We start from the raw sequence: 22,468 nt of genomic DNA, 5'->3' as shown, positions 1-22,468 counted from the left end.
TAGAACAAGTAATAGTCCTTTCGCTCCTTCCATCTAGTGGGAGTATGAGTAAGAAGCTCCCAATATCCACGGAGAATCCCTTCTTGTGCACCCTGGGGTTAACAGGAGTTGAGGAGCCAGCCAAAGGCTCAGTAGGTGCAGAAATGAAATAGAAATGGAAATGCAAGGAAGATGAAAGATTAAGGTGAAGAAACTGTGAAAGAGGGTGAAGCATAAGGAAGATCACACGGGGCAGAGGAAGCCCTATTAAAACTCTAGAAACATCTCTGGATGAAAGACAAGCGTTTGGCTGGCTCTTTCTGCTGTCGTATGGGAGCTTGAGTCCAGAGATGTTGCAGCTGTAACAATGTTGGGCCAGGGTGAGGGGGGTTCAGGAGATAGCGAATACCGAAGTGGTTACACCTTATACTAAATACAAGGCCTGCTTTTTCATCAGTAAAATTAATCAGAAAAAACATCTCACCTTGCATGTGTGTGTTACATGTGCAGTAGAAGAGCTGTGAGACGGTGATCCACGTAGAGGTCAGTTAGTAAGCCAATTGTTGCTCAAGCCTCAGAGTTTTTGCACATAGCGTACAGCAAACGGCCTGGTAGGAGGACATTTTTAGGCATCCTAACTCTACGGGTGCTTTCCCACCAAGGCAGCAGCTCCTGGCTCTGGCTGTGTGCTTCCTGACTCTGCCTGCACCGCATCAGGGTAGCACCCATACCAGCGAAGCAGCTCCCAGCTGCTGGTGACTTCTGGTGGGAGGCAGCATCCTGGTGTTTGCAGATCTGCTCTGCTGGGCCCCTTGCCATGGGTGGGAACCAGTGGCTCGCACACGGGCATGAGGCATCACTTGTCACCTTCCTGGAAGTAACTTACTTCGGAGTCTGCAATGATTTGGCAGGAGCGGAGAGCTGCATGGTTTGGCAGAGATTTCCAGAATGGGCCCAAGGCAAAATGGACTTGGGAGAGAGGAAGCTCTGCATGGGGAAATGGTGGTGGGAGGGAATCGTTACTTGTCCCAGGCTGCTGCTCTGACCGCCCTCAATCCATATCCAAGTACCCCAAGAGAGGGGGGAACCGAAAAAGGATCTGCTTACAGACCTTTCCCAAAGGATGCTGGCAGGAAAAGTAGCTCTGGATTAGATCCATTTTCTCTTAACGTAGTCAGTACCTAATAAGAGCCAAACTCCTGCCTTGTCTTAATAATTTAAGCTTTGCAGAACAGAAGCTGGGTGAAATTTTGACCTTATGTATTACTGCTGCGTAAGTAAACCTCAGAAACACTCTCAGTATTGTTAACTGTTTGTAGTTACCACAGGACTTAGGAATAACTATGTTGTACTTTTGCAATAAAAATAAAGCATAAAGTGTGTTCTGAACCATACGTTTTGCATTAAAACACAATTTAAAAGCTTGGGAGAAGCTGGCATTAATAAGAAGAGTTGGTTTAGACAGTCTTGTTTAATTCAAATGCAGTTGATGCATATCTCTGTATGTTAGTCTTGGTTTTAAAAGGTAGAAATAATTTGTATAATGTGATGATAAATATGCCAGAAACAATAGCTAGAGACATATGTATCAAAATAGAAAAGGCTAGTGGCAAGTTACAGCCAGGGGTAGTTCTAGGAAAAAAAACCCAAACACCAAAAGACTTGGTCAATGTTCAGAGTTGACATGTAGAGGGATGCGAGGCTTGACTAGATAGAAATTGTGTGAAAGATATGAACGAACGTAACTATTGTTTGTGAACTATTTGCACCTAATTCAACTTTTATCCAAGATAACTTTCACTGCTGTTTGTGTCATCAGTGAATTGGCTTGTGCTCAATTTTTAAAAAAGATTGATTAACCTGTCCCTTTTGATCTTTGAGGTGTTCATATTCACAGTGCCTTTTAATTCTGTGTCAGCATTTACTACATTTTGGACCCTTAATTGAAAACATTTATATGATTAACAGCAAAGAGGTGCTTTATTACATCTTGGGTTTTCTTTTAAAGAATGCTTTCTAATAGATCATACAGTAAGCTGATGTCTGTTCATATTGAAATGCCCCATTCGAAGCTCTTCCACGGAATCTTGCTTTAAAGAGTGGCATTCAGCAGTTGACTCCCAGGCACAAATAACCATGTAATTACTCTGCAATCACATAGTAATTAGCATGTACTATTCATATATTGCATAATTATATGCCCTGCAGATTACATAGTAATTATATTTGTACTAAATGTATAATTCTATATACTGTATAAAAAAAACTTTGAGAGTTCATAGTTAAGATTATAGTTGTAAGCTCATGTAATGCAACATTTTATGTAAAAACATTACAATTTTATGAAAGGGTTGTATTTTGGATATCATCTCTTCTGCATCTGGTGTTGCTTAAACTGTGGTAGGCTGCTATTATGAGAAATGCCTGGCTCTGTTATTTATAGTCAAATGTTGCATGTTTATAATTTTGTAATTTGTGAAGATAAGAAGCAAAAAGTTGCAGATTATTGTGCAAGAAACTGGGATTGGGAAGGACTTGGAGCGTGCATGTTAAATGTACAAAGGTTAAATGTACAAACCCACTGAATTTAGTTACAGCATATCACTAGAGTGAAAAATCTAATGCTACTTAGGCATTGCGTTACTTCTGGCTAGGTAAGATATATTGAATAATAGCAGGTGATGTATTTGTATAATGTGAAGCATGTGCTAGCACCAAGGCTCATCTTGGGCACAGTCAGTTCAGGCAATTGCAGTACCTCGGTGCAGCATGTCAGCCAAGCTACATCATCTTTTCCTTCTATGGAAAAAGATAAAAGGTTGATGTCCTGATCTAGGAATGGGAGGCAAAGTGGTAGGAGAATGTAGAGGAGTGGCACTGAGTTGTAGAATGGCCTTGGACTGAGTTTTGGGGAAAAGGTGGAAGATCTTGAAAAAAAGGTTTTTTTAAGAGGAACTTAGAGCTTTAGATCATTTGAGATGTTTTATCTTTGGCCAGCCCCCCTAAGAGGTTGCTGCAGAGTTTTAGGTATTTGCAAAATGTTTTGTTCAGCTTGCCCATTCTGTAGCAACGGGAAGTTAATGTATTTTCTTGGATCTGTGATGTTGGCGTTCCTAATATCCAAAGCAGCATTACGATTATTCTTAATTGAATTTTTCATTCTAATGCCAGTTGCCTTCATTTTCAAGCAAAGCATATATTGGGTTTTAATATCTGGATAACGTATTGCAAAATTAAATGTGTAATTATAGTCTAAACTTTTACCCGAGTTTAATTTTTCCTATAACTTGTTGTAGCGTGTGCATGTGTGTGTGTGAGAGGCATACTCCTTGTTTTAAAGCATTTCATTCCCAGTCACTTGTTAATTCTACGTCAGCTTCTTCAAAGCTTGTAAACTTCATAAAACTTCCAGGGTTCAGGTGGCATCTATAGATCTTATAAAGTGTCTTTAACTAAGCATGGAGCTTACAGGCCTTGTGGGTGGCCTTGGAGAGCTCGCAGTCGTGGGGCTGCACCTGCTTTCCTTTCTGGCTGGGTGGGCTGTTTTCATACCTCAAAAACTGTAGTAACAGGCATGTGGCTTTTACATTCTGCGGAGTACCCAACTTACATTTAAATGTTGTTACCTGGTGTAGAAACTGAATGTCATTTATACTGTTCAAGGAAAAAATAAAAAATGTCAGAGCTTTACAAAAGTAGAGTTGGGAGCCCATGTTCTCACTGTGTTCTTGTACGATAGGCCAAACGTATCCCTTCCAATTTACCAGCGATTTTAATAGTTTTTTAGTGAGACCAAGTCTTACCCAATATTCGTCTTGCATGTCTGCTACAAAGAAGATGAAGTACAGCCTGCCCGGTGTAATCGTCATTTATTTGCCAGCATTCTGATCTTAACGCATGCCTATGCTCTTGTTCGCTCGTTAAACCATTACCCTAAGAAACGTAAGGACTGGTCGCAGTTTCTGGCACTGAAAGTTTTGTATGTAACAGATATATAACCAGGATCTCATTAACAGTGAAATAAACACAAACATCAAAACACAATATAAATGTGACGCATTTCTTACTGCTGTTGTGTTGTTTTTTCTAGTGGAGCCAGTACTTTCAAAGGGGAACAATTGCTTGGATGCAGCAAAAGCTTGTAACCTAAATGATACCTGCAAGAGGTTCAGATCTGCTTACATAACCCCCTGCACCAGCAGCACGTCTAATGAAATCTGTAACAAGCGGAAGTGTCATAAGGCCCTCCGGCTATTTTTTGACAAAGTTCCCCCAAAGCACAGCTACGGGATGCTCTTCTGCTCCTGTCGAGACGTAGCCTGTACAGAAAGGAGACGGCAGACTATTGTTCCTGTGTGTTCATATGAGGACAGGGAGAAACCAAACTGCCTGAATTTACAAGAATCCTGCAAGAAGAATTACATCTGCAGGTAAGATAGCACATGGCAGGGGAGTGATTAATGAGGTACCAGAGAGAACATTTTGGTACTGCTAGGTTTGCCAGGACTAAGGGTCAGAATATCCACTAGGTAAAAGGATGAGTCAGGGAAAAAAGCAAATGCCACTGACATCCTTAACAGAATAACAAAAGCCGGCATCTGGCTACGGTGTGTGCCTTCTCCAAAACTGTTCACAGCTACTCCCTCGCACTATGGAAGAATCATTAAACCCCGAGTTTAATTTTTACAGGTTTTTGTTGGAAACATTTTCATATGGTGTCACTATGAAATGATGTCTCAGAATGACTTTTATGTCCCATTAGTGACCAGGTGAAAATAGTATTACTCATTATAATGGGATTTATTTTCATTGCAGTCTTACATGTGAGCACTAATAACTGTTTGTGAATAGAAGCTACATGTTGGTCTTTGTAATTGGTCACAATACACAGACTACTCATGGGCTTTTTCTTCATGGAAAGAAACGGAGTCCACATTTGCAGATTAGATCCCACTGTCTTCTTAGAGCTGTCTTAGGCTTGGAATTGTTTTATCTGCCCTCCCCTGACAAGGGTGCTGGGCTGATACAACTGGAGGGTCATTGATTCAGTGACCTAGTTCCCAGTCGCTTTCCTCTGCCTGTTCAGCCCGGAGAGGCAGCGCAGAGCGCTGCTTCACAGGACAAACTGGGTCCTTTCGCCTTCAGCGAGGTCCCTGCAGGTTGTCACACAACAGTGGCATACAGGACCTCCTCTGCCCTTAGGCAAGAGAGAACATTTTGGTACTGCTAGGTACTGCCCTTTCTTCCTACTTAGCATTGTGTATGTTTATATTAGAGTGTTGCTGTGCTAATGTTGTATTTATGAAGTTATGCCCAAGAATCTTGCTCATTTCTAATGTGTAAATTCCTTGTAGATTATCCAGTTCTGTGAATTAGCAAGTAAGGAAATAAACACTATTGTAAAATGTCAAGGACACTGAAGATATGATGTAAATCTTAATAAGTACTTACATATGCCTGGTAAAATATTTACTTTGACGTTTGTTTATGAGATCCCCACTGCTGATCTTAAGCATTTAGCCATAGCACCTCAGATGTGCCCGAGTGTTGTTCAGAGTTGAGGAGGCGAGCAGCGTCCTACCCTCGGCGGCTCAGGGGAAGTCTGGAGCCAGTTTCCTGCTGACCCAAATTCGAGCAAATTTAAATCAGAGCAGGTTCTTTTTTTGGCCCGGTGAGTTGCATTCAGCACCTTCACAGCTGATGCTATTGCAGTTTATGAAAGCTGGATACATGTAGTCCTGTAAAACCACCTGTTTTCTGTTTCCATGTTGTGCCATTAGTCTTTTTGCTTTTATATATATATTGTCTTCCCTATACACAGGCCCTGTTAATTAGTAGAGCTACAGTATCTTTATTGTGTTTTCTGCCAAACTTAGAGTGTGTTACAGTGCCAATGAAATGGGAGAGAGGATTTTATAGGGAGACTTCTTCCTATTATTCAGGCTGTAGTGTTCAGGAATAACTTAGATAAATTAATGCCATTACTTCTCTCATGACTGTGTTTTCCTTTGGTCAGCTTTGATCTAATGTTGTCTCAGCAGCTAAGTTTTTAATGGCATTTTGTTTAATTTGACTTCATGAGTCTGGTGTTATGCTTTCTCCATTGCAATGCTGCAGAGGAAGGCTTGGTAAAGTCTCTGCTCCTGTTGCCCTAAGTTACAGCTGTCACTGGGATGAAAATGGATTTCTTTACAGGTTCTTCCCGGGCTGCTTTTCTTTAAAATACCAAAATCAAAAAGTTTGAACTCTTCCAAGGCTCAGTGAGACCTGACTGTGAGGGCGAGAGGCAGCGCGGGTAAAAGGGGATGGGTGGGCAAATGCCTGCGGGGTCTGGGGCAGAGTCAGTGAGTGCAGTTTCTTAGGTCCTATGCCTGGAGGTAAAGCAAGCTTGATACGTTGCTGAGAGTCATCTCATGTAGGTGTTAATACCTCCTGGGCTGTCTAAACTGCTAGTGTATTTAATACCTTCCCTCTCTACTGTCATGGAGAGGAGAAGTCAGCAGCAGAGCTATCCCAGCCTATCTATAATAACGGCAAAAGACATTTTGTCTCTGTGACTTGTGCACTTAGAGGGAGTTGGTGTGATTTGTTCCCCTGTCCTGCAGGAAAGCAGGGACTTGGGCAGGGGAGGAGAGAAAGGGGAGAAGATCTCCTGTATGGGCACTGATAAATATCAGTCTACATAGTAATTCCAGATATGTTTAGAATAATTAAAAGCAGTAGTCAGTAGGCATATAATTCTATCTCTGATAACTTCTATTTCATTTTGAAATCAAAAAGAGTATCTAAATGGGAGAATAATTTGAGAATACATTATGCCTACTGTGAAACAAGTAGAAATATTAGAAACTATTCTTTGTGTGCCTATTATATCTATTAAAGCTTCTTCATAATGCTAGTCAAGCAAGGGGGACAAGTTCTAAAGGGTTTCTGAAAGTACCTTGGTTTACGAATGCGGCGTACTCAGAAATGCAAGATTTGAATCTGCTCATAGTGTGTATAAAATATCAACTGGGCCTTTGCAAATAAGTATTTAAACATTCAGTTTTGGATCCTCGTTAAAAGCTTTGTCCTGAATGCACAAATCTCTGAATCTGTTTTTGAAACAGTGTTAAGAGCAGAGAAGCGATTTGGCCAAAATGCAGGTATCACTAACTGACACGGCAGGACGCTTTGCTTATTATTTTTTGTTTTTTATTCATTAATCTATCTGTTATATAACAGAAACTCTCAACTGAGGGAGAAAAGGACCAGAAATGTCAGGAAATGCAAATAAGTTGTGACTTATGTAAATAGTCCTAATTTTTCACCTTCATCAGAATACTGAATGGTTCACCTTCATTACCAGTTTTCTGCTGCCTCTACTTGTATCCCAGTCCATATCCAGCTTTGAAACCAACTGGAGTCTCTCAGGCATGCCTGTAAATGCTCACTGAAAAGAAAAGAAAAAAACCAAAGAACAAAAAGAAGCCATTAGAGTTCCTTTTTATTAACAAAACTTCTAAGGAAAGTCAATACACTGTCAAAAACTTTCACCAACAATGTTGTCCTGGAATAATTCAAACCTCAGGAACCTCCTGTTCTGTTCACTTCAGCCACCCATTAAACTTCAGAAAGTTGACTGGCGTGTTTTAAAAATACCATTCTGCTGTAAATGCAGGGCGGTGTGCTTCATTTTTGCCACTATCACATTTAACAGTGTTTCAAATACTATTTTCTTAGAGTAATGAAAGTGTGAGTCATTAGTTTGGTGGTTTTAATAATCTGTGTTTTGAATTTGCATACTTCTCCGTCTCCTGGATGCATTCAGAAGGCACTGCCCAGAATGATAATGATACAGACAAATTGTTTAGTAAAGAACAGTATCAATCCAGTCTCGTGCTGCAACGATCTGAAAAGAAGGATAGTATAAAATGAGGAATTTTTTGTTCACATAAGAATCTAGTGACAGCATGTCTCTTGTCCTCCACAATTACTATGTTCAAAATGGTTGGTCAAATCATTGAGGTTTGTTTTTAAGGTAAAATAGACAGAAAGTAGTTCTTGACTAACTTCAGAAGACAGTTGTTTGGACCTCTTTTTTTGGCTAAAATAGATACTATTTTTAATGTTTTGCCTTTAGTTTTATAAAAAGCACATGTTGCTGGCTACAGCTATTTGGTACTGAAAAAAAAAGAGAAAATGGCTATATTTAAATAATTTTTCCTCATTGGATAGCTGAAGGATAATAGGGAAATGTCCCATTAGATTTCAATAGATGGGTCATCTCCCCGAAAAGACAATAAAGATATTTTTGGCACTGTGTATTCAGAGAGCTAAATCTTTATAAATGTACTTTCATTGGTGTGTTCTTACCCCTTGACCAGTTTCTGGTCACCTGTCCTATCCAGTCTTAATTTTGTGGCAACCACCCAGTCATTCAATTCTGTATGAAAGATATCTGCATCTACAGGTATAAGAACGTTGTGTGAAAACATGCAAACATTTTCAGCAGTGCGTAAAAGAGTTCATCCACAGTAAAAGCTAGAACAAAAGCTCAGCTGCTTGCTATGTTTCCTGAGAACATAAGAAACTTGCCAAGAAATTAATTTTCCTTCTTCATATTCTGTTGAACGTTTTTAATGATAATTTACCGTGGAAAGGGAGGGACTGTATCTGTGTTCCTTTCCCATAAGGCATGTGCAATCTGCAAGTGCTTTATACCAGTACCTGTTTGTAAAAGTGGCTTCTCTGTGTAAGACTTCGGGGCTGTTCCTGCAACATGTACCATTACTGACTGCAAACCCTACACCATCATGGATAAGATCTGCCAGAGGAGGGGGTGGTTAAACACTATAGGTAAGTCGATGAGGAGATGTTAGAAATGTGCAGTCAGCCTTTTTTGTCCTGCTATCGCAGAGGGAGAGCACAGCACCTTGTGTTAGAAGAGAGCCTTCTTCGCTTAAAGCATTAACGGGTAGCAGGGAGGAGTGCAGTAAAAGGTTGTGTGGGGGGAGAGGGAAGACGGGAGGAAGAAATATGCCCTTTTCCTCAAATGTTCTATTCCTTAGACTTATCTTTCATTTTTCTCACTTTCTCCCTTGCTTTTTTTCTCATGCCTCATCCCCTTGCTTAGTCTCCTTTCATCTTCTCTTTCCAGATCTCCCAGTCATTATCTGACTTTCACTGCCTCTCCACCACGTTTGAATTCTCTCTATTATGGCCACTTACAGTCCCTCCTCACCTGCTCCTCGGCATGTTGTTCTTTTCCTCCCTCGGTATTCTGCCACAGTCCAGTGATCTTCTGTAATTCAGAAAATGAGAGGGAAAACATAGGTGCTACCTCCCTTTCTGAACCTTGTAGCTTATATTGGTTACAATTCAGTTGGCCAGCTACTGAGCCTGACTGCTCAGTCTCAGACTGACTTGAGCTTGATGTGTTAAAAGGACATTATACAGTTCTGTAAAACAGAGCCGGATTTGCATCCCTCTGGGGTATTTATATCAGTTTGGCACTCAAAGCTGTCTGGCAGCTCCTTGAGATGATTGTTTTGCTGTGGGTATGCAAAACCAGGACAGCAACACATTTTTTGTAATGCTCTTAAGGACATTAAAACAGGGACACTCTTGATTTTTAGAGACATGCAGGCTATGCCTATATCGTACGTTTGGAGACTGAGTCAGGGAGTGGGCGAAAAACCTCGTGTGCTGCCTGACTCACCCCGCACTAGATGTAGGATGTCTGCAGTGTAATAGGGTTAGCTTGAGCTCAGGGTACCTGCAAATCCTCCCTGCTCTCCGCGCGTGGTATCAGGAAGGCTCCTGTCTGCAAAATACCAAGTGGGACAGGAAAAAAAGTAAAGCTACCTTTCGGCCCATATACTGCAGCATGCCCACAAGCTCACCTCACATCTATAAGCATAGCCTGAATTTGAAGAAGAATGATTTTTATATGTATATATGTATATATTGCTGGAGGTACCATATTTATTTAAGTGAAAAACACCCCAGGTATTAATTCATTTTAATGAATTAATAGTGAGGAATGATCACAGTTCAGAGAACTCAAAAAATGGGATCTGGGGGCAGGTGGGACAGAAGCTGGTGTGCTCTGCAGAGGAAACATGATGGTGTAGTGGAGTATGTGTGGGGGGAATTGCTAGCCTGGAAAAAATTATTGATGCAGTCTCTGCAAAATAAGCAAAACCCCTTTCAAGTTAAGTCAAAGTAAACATAGAAAATGCTGCAATATTGTATTATTTTCTTCCCGTCTAGTCCTTTACATGATTCATTACATTGATGTCTTTTATTAGCAGAGTAAAATAGGCGAAGTATTACTCTCCCCTCCACCCCATAAACAAAGGTCATCTTAAATTTCTTCCCTCTGAATAAAACTCTGAATGAATCAAGCATTTCCTCCTTAAAATATATCCATAAATCCCATTGGAATCAAAAAATCAGAGCACCCAGCAAAACAAGACTGCTTTGTCCCTGTTAAAGTGTAGATGGATCTTATTCTGCGGTGCCAGGATCTGCTTGGCCAGTCCTCATTTATACTCTCTCTGTTCTGCTTAAGAGGGTCTTGAAGATTAAAAGCTTGCTGGGTGATTGACATTCCTCTGAAAGAAGCAAAGACACAAGGATATAGTAATTAGAAAAATAGCTCAGCTTTATTCCTGCACCCAACTTTCACATTGCTTTGTGCTTTAACAACGAAGAGAGCTCACGCACAGGGGGTTTATGCTCCAAGAAGCAGTAACTAGACAGTATCTTTACGCTGAGGTCCCTCGTCAGGCAAGCTTGAAACTTTCCAGGCAGCATCCTTCATTCAGCTAGAACCTCTGCTGATTGCTGCAACCCTGTCTCCACGGAAAGGGAGTGTAATTCTTTTGTGCCCATTACCTGCAAAACACAAGTTATACCTCAACATTGTCAGAACTGTTTGATTCAGATGACTTCTGTTGTGCATGGTGTAGCTTTGGCAGTATCCCTGACGTGGCTGAGGTCCTGCTTGTCCTTTCTGGTTACTTTTAAGGTTAAAACAAACCATGGCACTGAATGTTCATTATTACCTGTCTACAGGGTTGAAAAAGTGAAAGAGGGAGTAAAGTATGTGTGTGAACACACAGCAATAGTAAAATAAACTTGGATACAAACGATTGGAGTTTTATAGGTCATATTTAGATACCCTGCCTTCCACGTTAGTCCCTTTTTAGCCAGAACGATTCGGTAGGCTGAAGTACTCGCAGCCACCAGTAAACTTTAGCTCTAAGAACTTGGGGGCATTTGTATCATCCAAATTTGGTCCTTCATCTCTGTCTATCATTTTGTCTGAAGAGGCTTGTTTTGTTATTCTAAGTGAGACAGGAAAACTGCCTGTATAATAGAAGAAATAAGATGACTACAGATTAGAAAGATGAGCCAGGAAGGGGGTTACAGCAGGGCAAATGTGACCTGTTTTGTTTTCTTCATTTATCATGGAGGAAAGATTAAACTACAGATATTAATGAATCAGTTTCTCCTATGTTTAGTTAAAAATATTGAAATCCAGGAAAGTTAAATTTGGTCTTAAACTTCAATAGACATCTAAATTTGGAGCTACTCATGTTCTTACGGATAAGCAAGCACTTAATTGCTTTGCTGGATGGGGTTCCAGTAAGAGCACTGATACTGCTGATTCGCTGAATTGTTAGTTGAGAGATTTTTATAGAGAGCAGGAGTTTAGCACCCATCGGTTTGCATGAGTAGTTTCCACCCACTAATCTGTTAAATCCGCTGAAGAGAAGATTTTTGATCCTTTTTAATGTACACATTTGGCTAACTTGCTGTTTCTGGGGCAAAGAAAGGGTGTGTATATCACACAATAGCATTTTCTTTAATAAATCAAAATGTTTTCTCATTTGCCTCAAACCATGTATATGCTACAGGCAAGAAGCTGCTGTATGTTTAATGTGAATAACAGAGCTATTATATCAAGTCCATTCCCAGTGTGCTTCGTCTGACATCAGTGACTTCAGTGGATTTATTCCAGGAGTGAATTTGGCTATTCCTGTTCTGTGTAGGTAAATCTTCAGGCAGTACTAATTAAAAGAATGTCAACTGATTTTACCATTCCATTATGCTGGACTTTGTAAAGGTTATTTATATCATTCTACATCAGGCCCCAGTGAGAGAATATTTCTAGTGGCAGTTCATCTATTAAAATAGCTGCAAGAAAATGTAAGCACTGGAACTAAAAATAAAACTTTGTTTCTCAACAGAGCAAGTGACAGCCACATGCATATTTTCAGATTTTAGCATTTTAATGTTTACTGAATAGAAATTGCATTGGTTTCATTATGTTTTAAGCACTACCATGTTACTGACAGAGTAACTACTGTTAAGTGGAAGCCAGATGTAAATGTACCAGTATCCACAAAGACTTCTCAGCAGAGGTGGTGGTTGTTTCCTATGCTTTGATTATCTGCTGGCTTTAAAACAAGTGACACGGAAAAAGTTTTCTGGTGTGTGTTTACTGTGGAATATAGATTTTCTGTGTGAGCTAACGGTGACCCTTGCCTAAGATTATTAATAGATGACCTTACATTCACATGTTTGCGCTTACACTGTATTTGTTCAAGCACATTCTATAAACCATTACAGCAAGCTTTTCTATTAGAAAGCAGATATAACTAAGACCTCTGTTAAATTAAAATGACTTGTTCAGTTCACTTTCTTTTGTTCCAATTCAAGCATAAATTACAGGGGTTGTCCTCTCAGTTACGATGCTCCCTTTTCTAATTATGCACTGTGAAATGCTGGACATACATCTCAGTAACTGGCCATCATGCAGCATTGCAAAAAATTCTTCAGAATGGACAATGTCTTTCAGAGCAACTTCTGTAAACATCTGGATATATCACAGGCTGTCAGCTCTCAGCCTCAGTGGCCATGTTCAGCTTTTTTTGACAGCGGAGACAAAAAAGCCTCTTAAGACAGCCAGATCATCCTTAACTGGTAAAAATTGGTTATTTTCCAGTCTTATGCTACAAATCAGTGCTTTTTGTACTAGCATTATATATCCATATAGCTTCTAAAAGCAAGTAAAACATGTTGAATAAGATCAATTCTATATTGGTTTGGTAGTGCCAGAACTTTTCAACTTGCAGTTTGATGAGGCTTGTTTTGTGCATGGAAAAAAAGGGTTCACATAAAAGAGACTCTTAATCTGCTTTTATCTGCTGTAGTTCTGATTTTATATTTGTTGTCTTACTCCTGAGGTCGGAACAGTCTTTAGAGTAGCTTCAGGATGAGTTTCAGCTATGCTGGCTGCCACAGACCCTGCTCAACTTAAGTGCAAGGATACAGCGGGCACCCTTTCTCTCCTTCAGCCACATCTCTGGCAAGGGGACACGGAGCTGTTCCCTTCAGGAATGCCACCACACATACCACAGTGCCACTGAGGGATTTTCCTATGCAAAAAGCATCCCTACATAAACTTAGGAAACCTGATGATCCAGCGCACCTGCCAACAGAAACTTTTCTGGTAAAGAGAGAACTTGTATTGGACACTTTAGATTAGTTTTTTTTGTCTCCAAACTCCACAACAGTTTCATGCTTGAGTCAGAAATATTCTATTATAGTTTATTCAAGTGGTTACAGAGAATATTATTGTCATGGACATCTTTCTCAGATACTTGGAACCACATCTTTTCAGTGTGCACTCACAATATAGTTGTTAGCAAACACGTAAGCATCCAGTGGCACACTCAAGGACTTGCAGTGGCACTAATTTCTTTGGCTTGCTTTTAGAGAGTGACAGTGATTTTCTTAGGTTTCCAGCCTGTAATTCAAAGACACTCCTGTCTGCCCAGCTAATGAAGTGAGAACAACTCTATCCGTAATGCACTAGTTCTTTCCTGAGTAACAGGCTATCAAGAGATACTCTGAGGCTGGGGCATCTTTAAACATGACAGTCATGTATATTTAGAAGCTTCAAATTAAACAGCGTAAAGGAAATGAAATGAAATGAAAATATACAAATTCACGGTACTCGGAAAGCAGCTAGTGGATTTGTTCATGTTATTGGGGAGCTTTGGTACAGAGGCAGATAGACTAAATAGAAATCTTACCAGCATCCCCTGACAGAAATCACAGACTGACAGTTCATTCTATCATTTTGTAGAAGATTCTCAGAGAAGTGTTTTCTTTGCAGCTGAGAAGACAGAAACACATTATGCGTGCTTAAAATCAATGGAAGGAAACAGAGCCCCGCAAAACATATTTAATATAGGTTTGATTTCCTGTGGAATGCTTTCCAGATGTTCTCTCAAACAGGCCTCTAAAAAATGATGTGAGGTAATTTTTTTGCAAACAGAAAGAGAAAATTCTGGTTTGTGTCACTGCATCTGAGAATCATTGTTCTAATTCTTTATTGCATTACCTTGTGCTCAGGATTTGCACCATATTTTTCAAAATTGGTTTTATTACACAAAAAGTCAGTAGTGTAAAAACACGTATATTACCCAATTGCAAATAAATCATACTTCTTTAGAATCACATTTGAGCTTAGTAGTTATCCTTAAACCCAAAGGACACCTAATATATTAAATTAAAATTACTCTCATGCACGATCTTGAGTCACTTAGAGGATTTAACCAACATTGATAAACCATGAGATTAGTGTTTTGTTAAGTTCTTTTGATTTTTCTGTAGCAGACATTGTGTAAAAAGATCTAACAGGTCTCTAGCAGATGACATGAGCAAGAGGAAAGGATAATGTTAACAGAAAATGGTATATAACTTACTTTATTTTGCTTTGCATAAAATACAATAATAGAACATGGATGTGGGGTATGTTTACTTTAGAGCACTTATTACTCAGAGAAATGAGGTTTGTTAGTAGAAAAATAGAAGGAATGTTTGTACTGTTAATTTTAAAATATAGACTTGCATAGATGGACATATTTTTCATTTTGCATGACTGAATTTCTAATAGCTCTCCATTATCTGGGGTACTGGATGTCTAGAAGGCCCCGGTAAACGAAAAGCCTGGATAACATAGGTAATGGCAGATATGGTGGGGAACACGGTAGAGACAGTCAGCCAGGCAGTTTGGGTGGAGTGTGGGTGCTCAGCTGGAGGAACCAGCTTTGGTGGACTGTCGTGTCTGTGCCCGATGCTCTGAGCAAGCATTTGTGATGCAAAGGGGCATCTGCATGAATCTTGTGTGGTCTCTGGTTGTTTCTGTATCCAGTTATTCCACAATCCAAATAGGCTGCCTGTATGTAATTGGGGCTTGTCTGTATTTTACTTCCAGATGAACACCACAATTTTTGGAGATAAATTGAATCCAGAATCAAATATTTGCATGGGCTTAGGCTGCCAGTCATTTAAAATAACAAAACAGAATCAAAACCAGACAAAAAACAACTTATTTCGGTTAGTAGCTGGTATTTGGTGTCCAAGATCCTGTAATGGTTTCTGCCAGTGATGGAAAAGATTTGGGTCTGCTTATGGGAGAGATGCTGCTTTCAGTATTCAGGGCTGGCGGGCCAAATGGTCTGCCATCAGATCTTTACTTTTTTACCCTTCCTTCCCACTTCCCAAAAGGTACAAACGCTGAGCTGTGTGTCAGGGTCCAGCACGGGCTGGGGGCTCCCTGGGGTCCATGGGGACCCCCCTGGGACAGGGCAGGGCAGGACCTCGCAGGGCTCATCCCCCCACCCCAGCCAGGGAGCGGGGCAGCCGGGGGCAGCCCCGGGCATCAGGCGCTTCCCTGGGGATGGGCTGGGACATCGGCTCACGGGTGGATCTGGCTCAGTGGAGCCCATGGCTGGGCAGGGAAGGGCTGTGGGGGGCTGGAACCGAGGTCCTACGGCATCGCTGGGGCAGGGACTGAGGCCTGGGGGGGCTGGAATGGGGTCCTGGGCCATAGGCTGGGTAGGGGCAGCCCTGGGGGTGGGCAGGGACATTAGTGCCCTCGGGGCCTGGACGCTGTCATTGAGAAGGAGGGTAGCAACCAAAGAAAAACTCAGCTTTTTGCTGAAAAAAATTAATGGAGTTGCTGTTTAATAAATATATGTAAAAATGACCATCTAAAAAACCTGTCAAAATTTATCGTTGCTCACAGGCGCTCAATACTGTGTGTACATAACTAAGGAGGTATGAAATGTATTAGTATTACACGGCTCTAGTGTCTTTTAACGAAAAAAAAATGGGTCAAAGCTGTGTTACTAGGTGCTGGGAGGGTCATCTCTCTTGTGACGGAGCTGCTCTGAGGCTTTTTTCGGCTCACTGGTTGATAGAGTTTATGTAGTCTTTGCCTCATTTTCTCACTGCCCACTCACCGTGTGTTTATGAAACAAAGAGAAAATGTATAGCTCCTCAAACAATGAAGCCATTAGTTTGGCCACATACCAGCCCCTCTTGCCACTATTGCATCCCAACAGAAATAACACCACCCAAGCTCCACGGGAGCTATTTGTAGCTACAGAGGAGGATACTGCATTTGACCCCCACAAAAGAAGAACAAGTAGTTGGGCTTGTTTTTTTCTATAATGGTGTCATTTATCACTATGACACATATTCATTGACTTAGTCTGAATTTTTTCAGTGTCAGATATATACTTCTTTTCTGTTTTGAATATTGATGCAGCACTTCCCTTACGTGACTATGCTGTGTCTGCCAAATGGTGTCTAGACGCTAGAGCAGCTTTGACTAATTAGTGTAGTCACCCCAGTCACTCAGCTTTGGCATTTACGCGCTCTTTATGTTACTGCTGTGGAGCCATAAATAGGTACCTAAACACAGGCAGCAATGTAAAGAGAGATGGTGGCGAGCATGTCCAGACTTCACCTAACATCACCGAGGTGAGCGCAGAGGACAGCAGCCTTCGCTCCCTGCGTTCACTAACAGGGCAAGTAGTTGTAACCACTCACTTGGACATCATACCGTACGTGTGTGCAGTCAGCGGGAGGTCCGGATTTGATGTCTTTCTTGGCCTGAAGATCGCCAATGCAAAGGCAAGGCTAAGAGAGAAGATTTCTCCCTCTCAAGGCTCAGCCCCTCCGTCCCAGCAATTGAAGATGCGTACAGCCAGAGACAAAAAAAGAAGTCAGAGAAATCAAGACCTGCTAGCCCAGTGATAGGGGTACTTCTTGGGGATGACTCATATGTCTGGTTCGTAGAGTTGCTTTCCAGTAGGCCATGAATTATACCAGATCCAAGCTAAAAATGCAGTTTTAGAATTTTTCTACAACTTCATCATTTATATCATGCTTTTAAATACTGCACCGGTACTGAAGCTGAGTTGACCAACTTTAAAGAGGGAGAACTGATAAATATCAAAGATAACTTCAGAACATCAAAGAACTTTTACAAAACCTTGAGAATAAAAAATAGTGAAAACCTAATCAATGTTGCCTACGCAACAGGCTGTGCTAATATAAAATTAAATTGTCTCAAAAATTATATGCAGATTAAACACAATACTGCTATTAACAAAGCTTATTTGTAAGCAAAATTTGAAAGTTTTGATTTATCCTGCTGAGTATTTGAAGAACCACTATCATAAGGAAAGCAAATTAACTTTGTTTTCTTTGTATTTTTAACTGTTACAAATGATTTTACTGCTACGAATACAAAGCATTAGAGAATAGCAGGTTTGGGATTTTTTTCTCTTAGAAAGTCTGTTTGTTGTTTGAGCAGATTTTCTTTGAATTTGCCAATGGGATTATTCTTATTTTTTGAGTTAGTGGTATACAAAGTATTTAAAGTGAGCTTTCCAGAAGATCTGCAGTTTACTTTGAAGAGATTTTACAGGGCTAAGATAACCAGCATTTAATTTGTGGCCCTGCAAAAAGAATTTTTTTTCTTTTTTTTTCTTCCTAGGAAGAAGATTTCTGGATAGTTCTATTCAGTTACTTTTTTGTTTTTATGCAAGGGAAAAGAAAAAAATCATTAATGCTGCTGTGCACAAAGAGGATTTGTGATTCTTCAACAGAAAAAGAAACTAAGTTTCTTATACATGTGGTCCTGCTATATGTTATGCACAATATAATATAAAACTGCTGTCTCTATCCAGCCATCTAGCAAATAGATACACATATGTACATAGCACATGTAAAACTGTCCACACTTGAAGGCACACATGTTGCGAGCTCTGTTTGTTCTCTGGATTACCAAACTGCTGAGTCATGAGTTAGACACTTACTCACAAGTTACTACCTACAAGTTGCTTCTTGCTGAAGGAACACTAAGATAACCCAGTATGCATATTTTTATAGGACTTCAATCATCTGATTGCTCTTTTTCAGCATCCGTAAAAGGATTGTCTCTTTTACCCAAACAGTTCTTACTGTCATGTGCAATACTTTAGGAAAAATGATTCTGTGGTTCCTAATTAGGCTAATTTGTCTCTCTCTAGGTAAATAATAGCACCACTGTTCTGGTATTGCTGATGAGCACACTTTCATCAGTGCCAGTCTACTGGAAATGTTTGGGGCTAGTTCTTCAGTGAGCGTTAATCAGCAGAACTTTGCTGAAAATAATGGAGTTATTTTATGGCAGATGGAGGTCTGTCTCCATTTTTATTTGCTGGCCTTAACTTTATCTCCAGTGGAAATGAATCCACATAAATATCAGGTATAGTTAACAGCTGAGGAGAGAGAACTGTGATAGTATGAAGTTTGGATGACTCACTAGGGAGGACGTGTATGATGATGTCCAGTAATGCTTGGACCAGAGATATCTGAACTATATTTGGCTTATGAAAACTTAAATGTGCAACATTGTCAGACCATTACCTTTTATGACCACAAAAATTCTTCAGAAATTAGCATAGAAATCATGCTGTATGCAAAAGGGATCAGCAGAGCACTTTTTAGCCTCCATTAGGGTTTACAACAAATAAATTCTTTAAGCAGACTGAGTAGTAAATGACTGGTGTTATTCCATAGTTATCAGTCCTTAAAAACATTTAGAGAAGAGGAATGTATTAAATGATCTCTGGACCAATGTACCTAATAATCTGAGGGAGAACTGGATATTTAAGAATGATGAAATGGTTGCAAGAAAAGTTTTCAGGATTTTCAAGACGCTGGTCAGATAATTGCATCTCCAAAAAGATTTATTTGTGGTCACATAAATAATGAAATTTAAATCTGAGGAGCTACTTTGTTTTAGAAACGCAGAAGTACTGCACATACAGCAGGCTTACTCTTTCTACCATGGCAAAGGTTTTTCATACTAGATAGATGTAATAGGCTCTTCTGTCCTAAAACAGACTTCATCCAGGTATTAGCAGAATTTGTAAAAACCTTGGAAACTGTCTTTGTTCCCAGTTGCTCACAAGGCTGGATCTGAGCCACTATCTTAATTATTGACTGAGAGAGGAATCACTGCAGTGACGTAGGGTTTCCTTGCCCCGATTTTCTTCATGGTGCTGCTATTTATCTCTTCCCATACCTTGGAATCCATTTCTTCTCAGCCTGTCCCCTGGTACACACAGTATATATTCACCAGCAAAGTAAAGATTTTATGGAAATTTAGAAATTTATGTCTACATTTAGGGCATCTTGAAGGATCGGTAGAGAGCTTGACTTTTTAAAGCTATTAAAGGCAACAGGGCACAGATGTTCATCTCAAGGTTAAATGTTTAAATAAGGGAAGGGAGGGAGTGAAAAGCATACAGTTGACTGTGGTTTGAAGGCAACCATGGATTTGCTGGTGTCAGTACAGTTAGTGAGGGATGGAACTGAAAAGAGGTCATAAGAATAGCTCAGATGAATTCAGGTACAGTTTGCATACGGTCTATTTATAGGATGTTTTCTCAAACTAAGCCTGTGAACCTTTTGAAGTTTGCCCATTACTACTTTCAGGCCAATTAATGATGTACATCCAATACCATTCTGAGGTAGGTAAAACAATAAAGCAAACAAAGATAATTAGTCTCTGGAGCATGTAAACAAATAAAGTAAATCACTTGCAAATCACTTGTTTCTGCTAACTTTTGTGTTTTCATTGCAAAACTAAAAAAGGGCATTTATATTGCAAATCTACATAATGCTAGAGCAGTGCTGAAAACGCATAGATCATACAATTCTGATTTTGAGAGGGCTTTGCAAAGATTAAGCACCTGATCCTGAAACATCACTGTGACTTGTTATATGCAAAAAAACCCGTTTTCATCCCTTTTTCACAGAAGAGAAGATCGAAGTAGGGAGGTTAAATAATTTTGTTCACGGAGATAAAGGTCTAAACAACACTTTATAAATAAACAAAAGTCACTGCTCCGGGTTTACAAGTCTAAGTGAAAGCACCAGCGGAGCTGAGGAGAGCAAGCCAAGGTGGGCAGGAGGGCGACTGTAGGATGTGGGACCTTGACGCACCTCAGTGATGCCTCTCAAATTTTACAGACCTGAATGGGAGCATTATGTGGCCTTTAAAGTGCAAATAACCAGAAGAGTTCCTGGCTGCTAGTCTTTTCTTTTGTTTTCTAACCTAGTAGTAATCTGTTAATTGCAATACAGCTTCACTCCTAGTCTTAAAGCACTTCCTATAAGTAAGCAGTGCTCTCCCCTCTTGGACATGGGGTAACTGAGGTAAGTGAAGATAATACGGCCATTCAGCAGCAGAACTCGATGCAGAACACACATTCCCTTCTTCTCAGCCATGGGCTCAATCCTGTAGACTTCGGATAAATGCACATTTTACAAGAACGAATAGATTCTCAGTACCATGGCTCCGGGGGGCTGTGGAGACCGTGCCATCTGGATCTGCCTGCTACCCCCAGTTTGGCCAGCTGGTTCTGCAGGCCAGTCCAGAGCAGCGGTAAGCCCATTCCCTGGAAACTCAGGGCAGTACCAAAGCAGGTCCTGCCTCAAGTCATGTAGTAAGAGAACTCTGTGAGCACAAACATACAGTTTTGTGCAATCAGTAAAACAGCAGAAACGGTGTTCTGAATCTGTAGAACAACAGATTCCAGTTAGAATTCAGATCCAGGCAAAATGACTGCTCATATGATAAAATTGCTCTTTGTCTTTTTTTTTTTTTTGGGGGCATGAAATTGCAGAGCATTTCTTTTAGTAAAGGGAAGACATTTCCCTGTTGTTCTGTCCCTTTTTACTGTTTTCTTACACTTTTTTCTTCTGACTTCAAAAATGGATTCAGGAAAGACATGCATCTTAGAAAGAGACTCTCATCAGCTGAAATGTGTCCAATATACATTTAAGTTAAAGAATATTAAGCCTTGTCCAAAAATAAGAAGAGTGTAAAAGGTAAGAATGCCTGCAGGCTTGATTTTTAAAGATGTGCATTTTTCTTCACGTTGCAGATCTCGCCTTGCAGATTTCTTCACAAACTGCCAGCCTGAGTCACGGTCTGTTAGTAGCTGTCTGAAGGAGAACTATGCTGACTGCCTCCTCGCTTACTCGGGGCTTATTGGTAAGAAGGCAGGGAAAGGTGGGGGCTTGCTCAGTCTAAGAAAAACACCCCAACTGTATTTTGAAGGCCCACATAAAATAAAAGCTGTGGAATGTAATACTGTACAATATGATACTAGGCAAAATTCTCCACCTAAGTGTATTGGCCCTGTGTTACCTTACAGAGATTCCTGGGGTAAATTTGTACTTTGCAAGGAAATTAAGGATAGAAGATAAGGAGAGAAAGGTGCTTGAATTTGAAATAAATTCAATCTTACAAAGTAAAGTTTATTAAGGTGGTTGAATTTGGACAGGACCATGATGTAGGAAGTTAAAAAGAACAAGTGAAACTGCAGCTTGGTTGATTTTGCAGCTGTCATCACAAGATTGGGTAAATACCTCTTGGTCTTCAGGGAAAGTTTGCAGGACATTTGAGGAATGAGGCGGTAGACCAACCCAGCCTTGGTTCACTTCCAGCTGCTATTCTTTCCATGATGTCCTTCTGTCCACTCTAACTGTTGTCTGAGATGCCTGTCAATGGAGGTGAACTGAGACCAAATTTATCTTCTGAAATCCTCTTCCCTCCCCAACATAATTAATTTTGTTTGCTGTCACCTTCCTGACTGTCAAGAGGCACAAGGGTGCCTTTATGCAAGCCAGTTTCCATATACCACACGCAGTATTTGATTCCTGGAAGAGAAAGATCATCTCAGGAAGGTGAACTTGTTGTAGAAATACCATGGTTGGGCAGTAAAGAATAAGTGAATGTCAAAACTCTGAAACAAACAAATTTTAAAGGCCACCAGATAAGATGTTTTTAAGCTTACAGCCTGCACCTGCTGCGATGCAGTAATATCCCCTTCTGTTGGGTGTGAAGGTCCCAGCTGAGGCCCTGAAGCAGATCCTGCTGTTAAGTAAATGTCTCTGGAGATAATATCCAAAATAAAATATTTCTAAAATAGGTTGGCTTTACTGAAAAATGACTGAAAGCTATATTCACTGGTTTATTATTCTAGCAGCTAACAAGTGAGGTAAGTCCATGTGGCAACTGGTAAAATAAGATGTGATGGTTTCAAAGGATATGCTTCTATGACTTAAGAGATGAAGT

The 22,468-nt window shown here is 40.3% G+C and overlaps 1 protein-coding gene across 1 annotated transcript in view; it reads left to right on the top strand.

Annotated features, from left to right (window-relative positions):
- Positions 1-22,468, top strand: part of GFRA1 (GDNF family receptor alpha 1) — a 146,631-nt gene that overhangs the window by 86,557 nt on the left and 37,606 nt on the right. Inside the window, 2 exon segments of the mRNA XM_069797061.1 lie at positions 4,070-4,409; positions 21,273-21,382. Coding sequence (XP_069653162.1) covers positions 4,070-4,409; positions 21,273-21,382 — 450 coding nt within the window.

Source organism: Haliaeetus albicilla, chromosome 11, assembly GCF_947461875.1.
Source record: "Haliaeetus albicilla chromosome 11, bHalAlb1.1, whole genome shotgun sequence".
Lineage (NCBI taxonomy): Eukaryota > Metazoa > Chordata > Aves > Accipitriformes > Accipitridae > Haliaeetus > Haliaeetus albicilla.
Note: the sequence above shows the minus strand (reverse complement) of the source record. Positions and strands in the feature narration are given on the sequence as shown.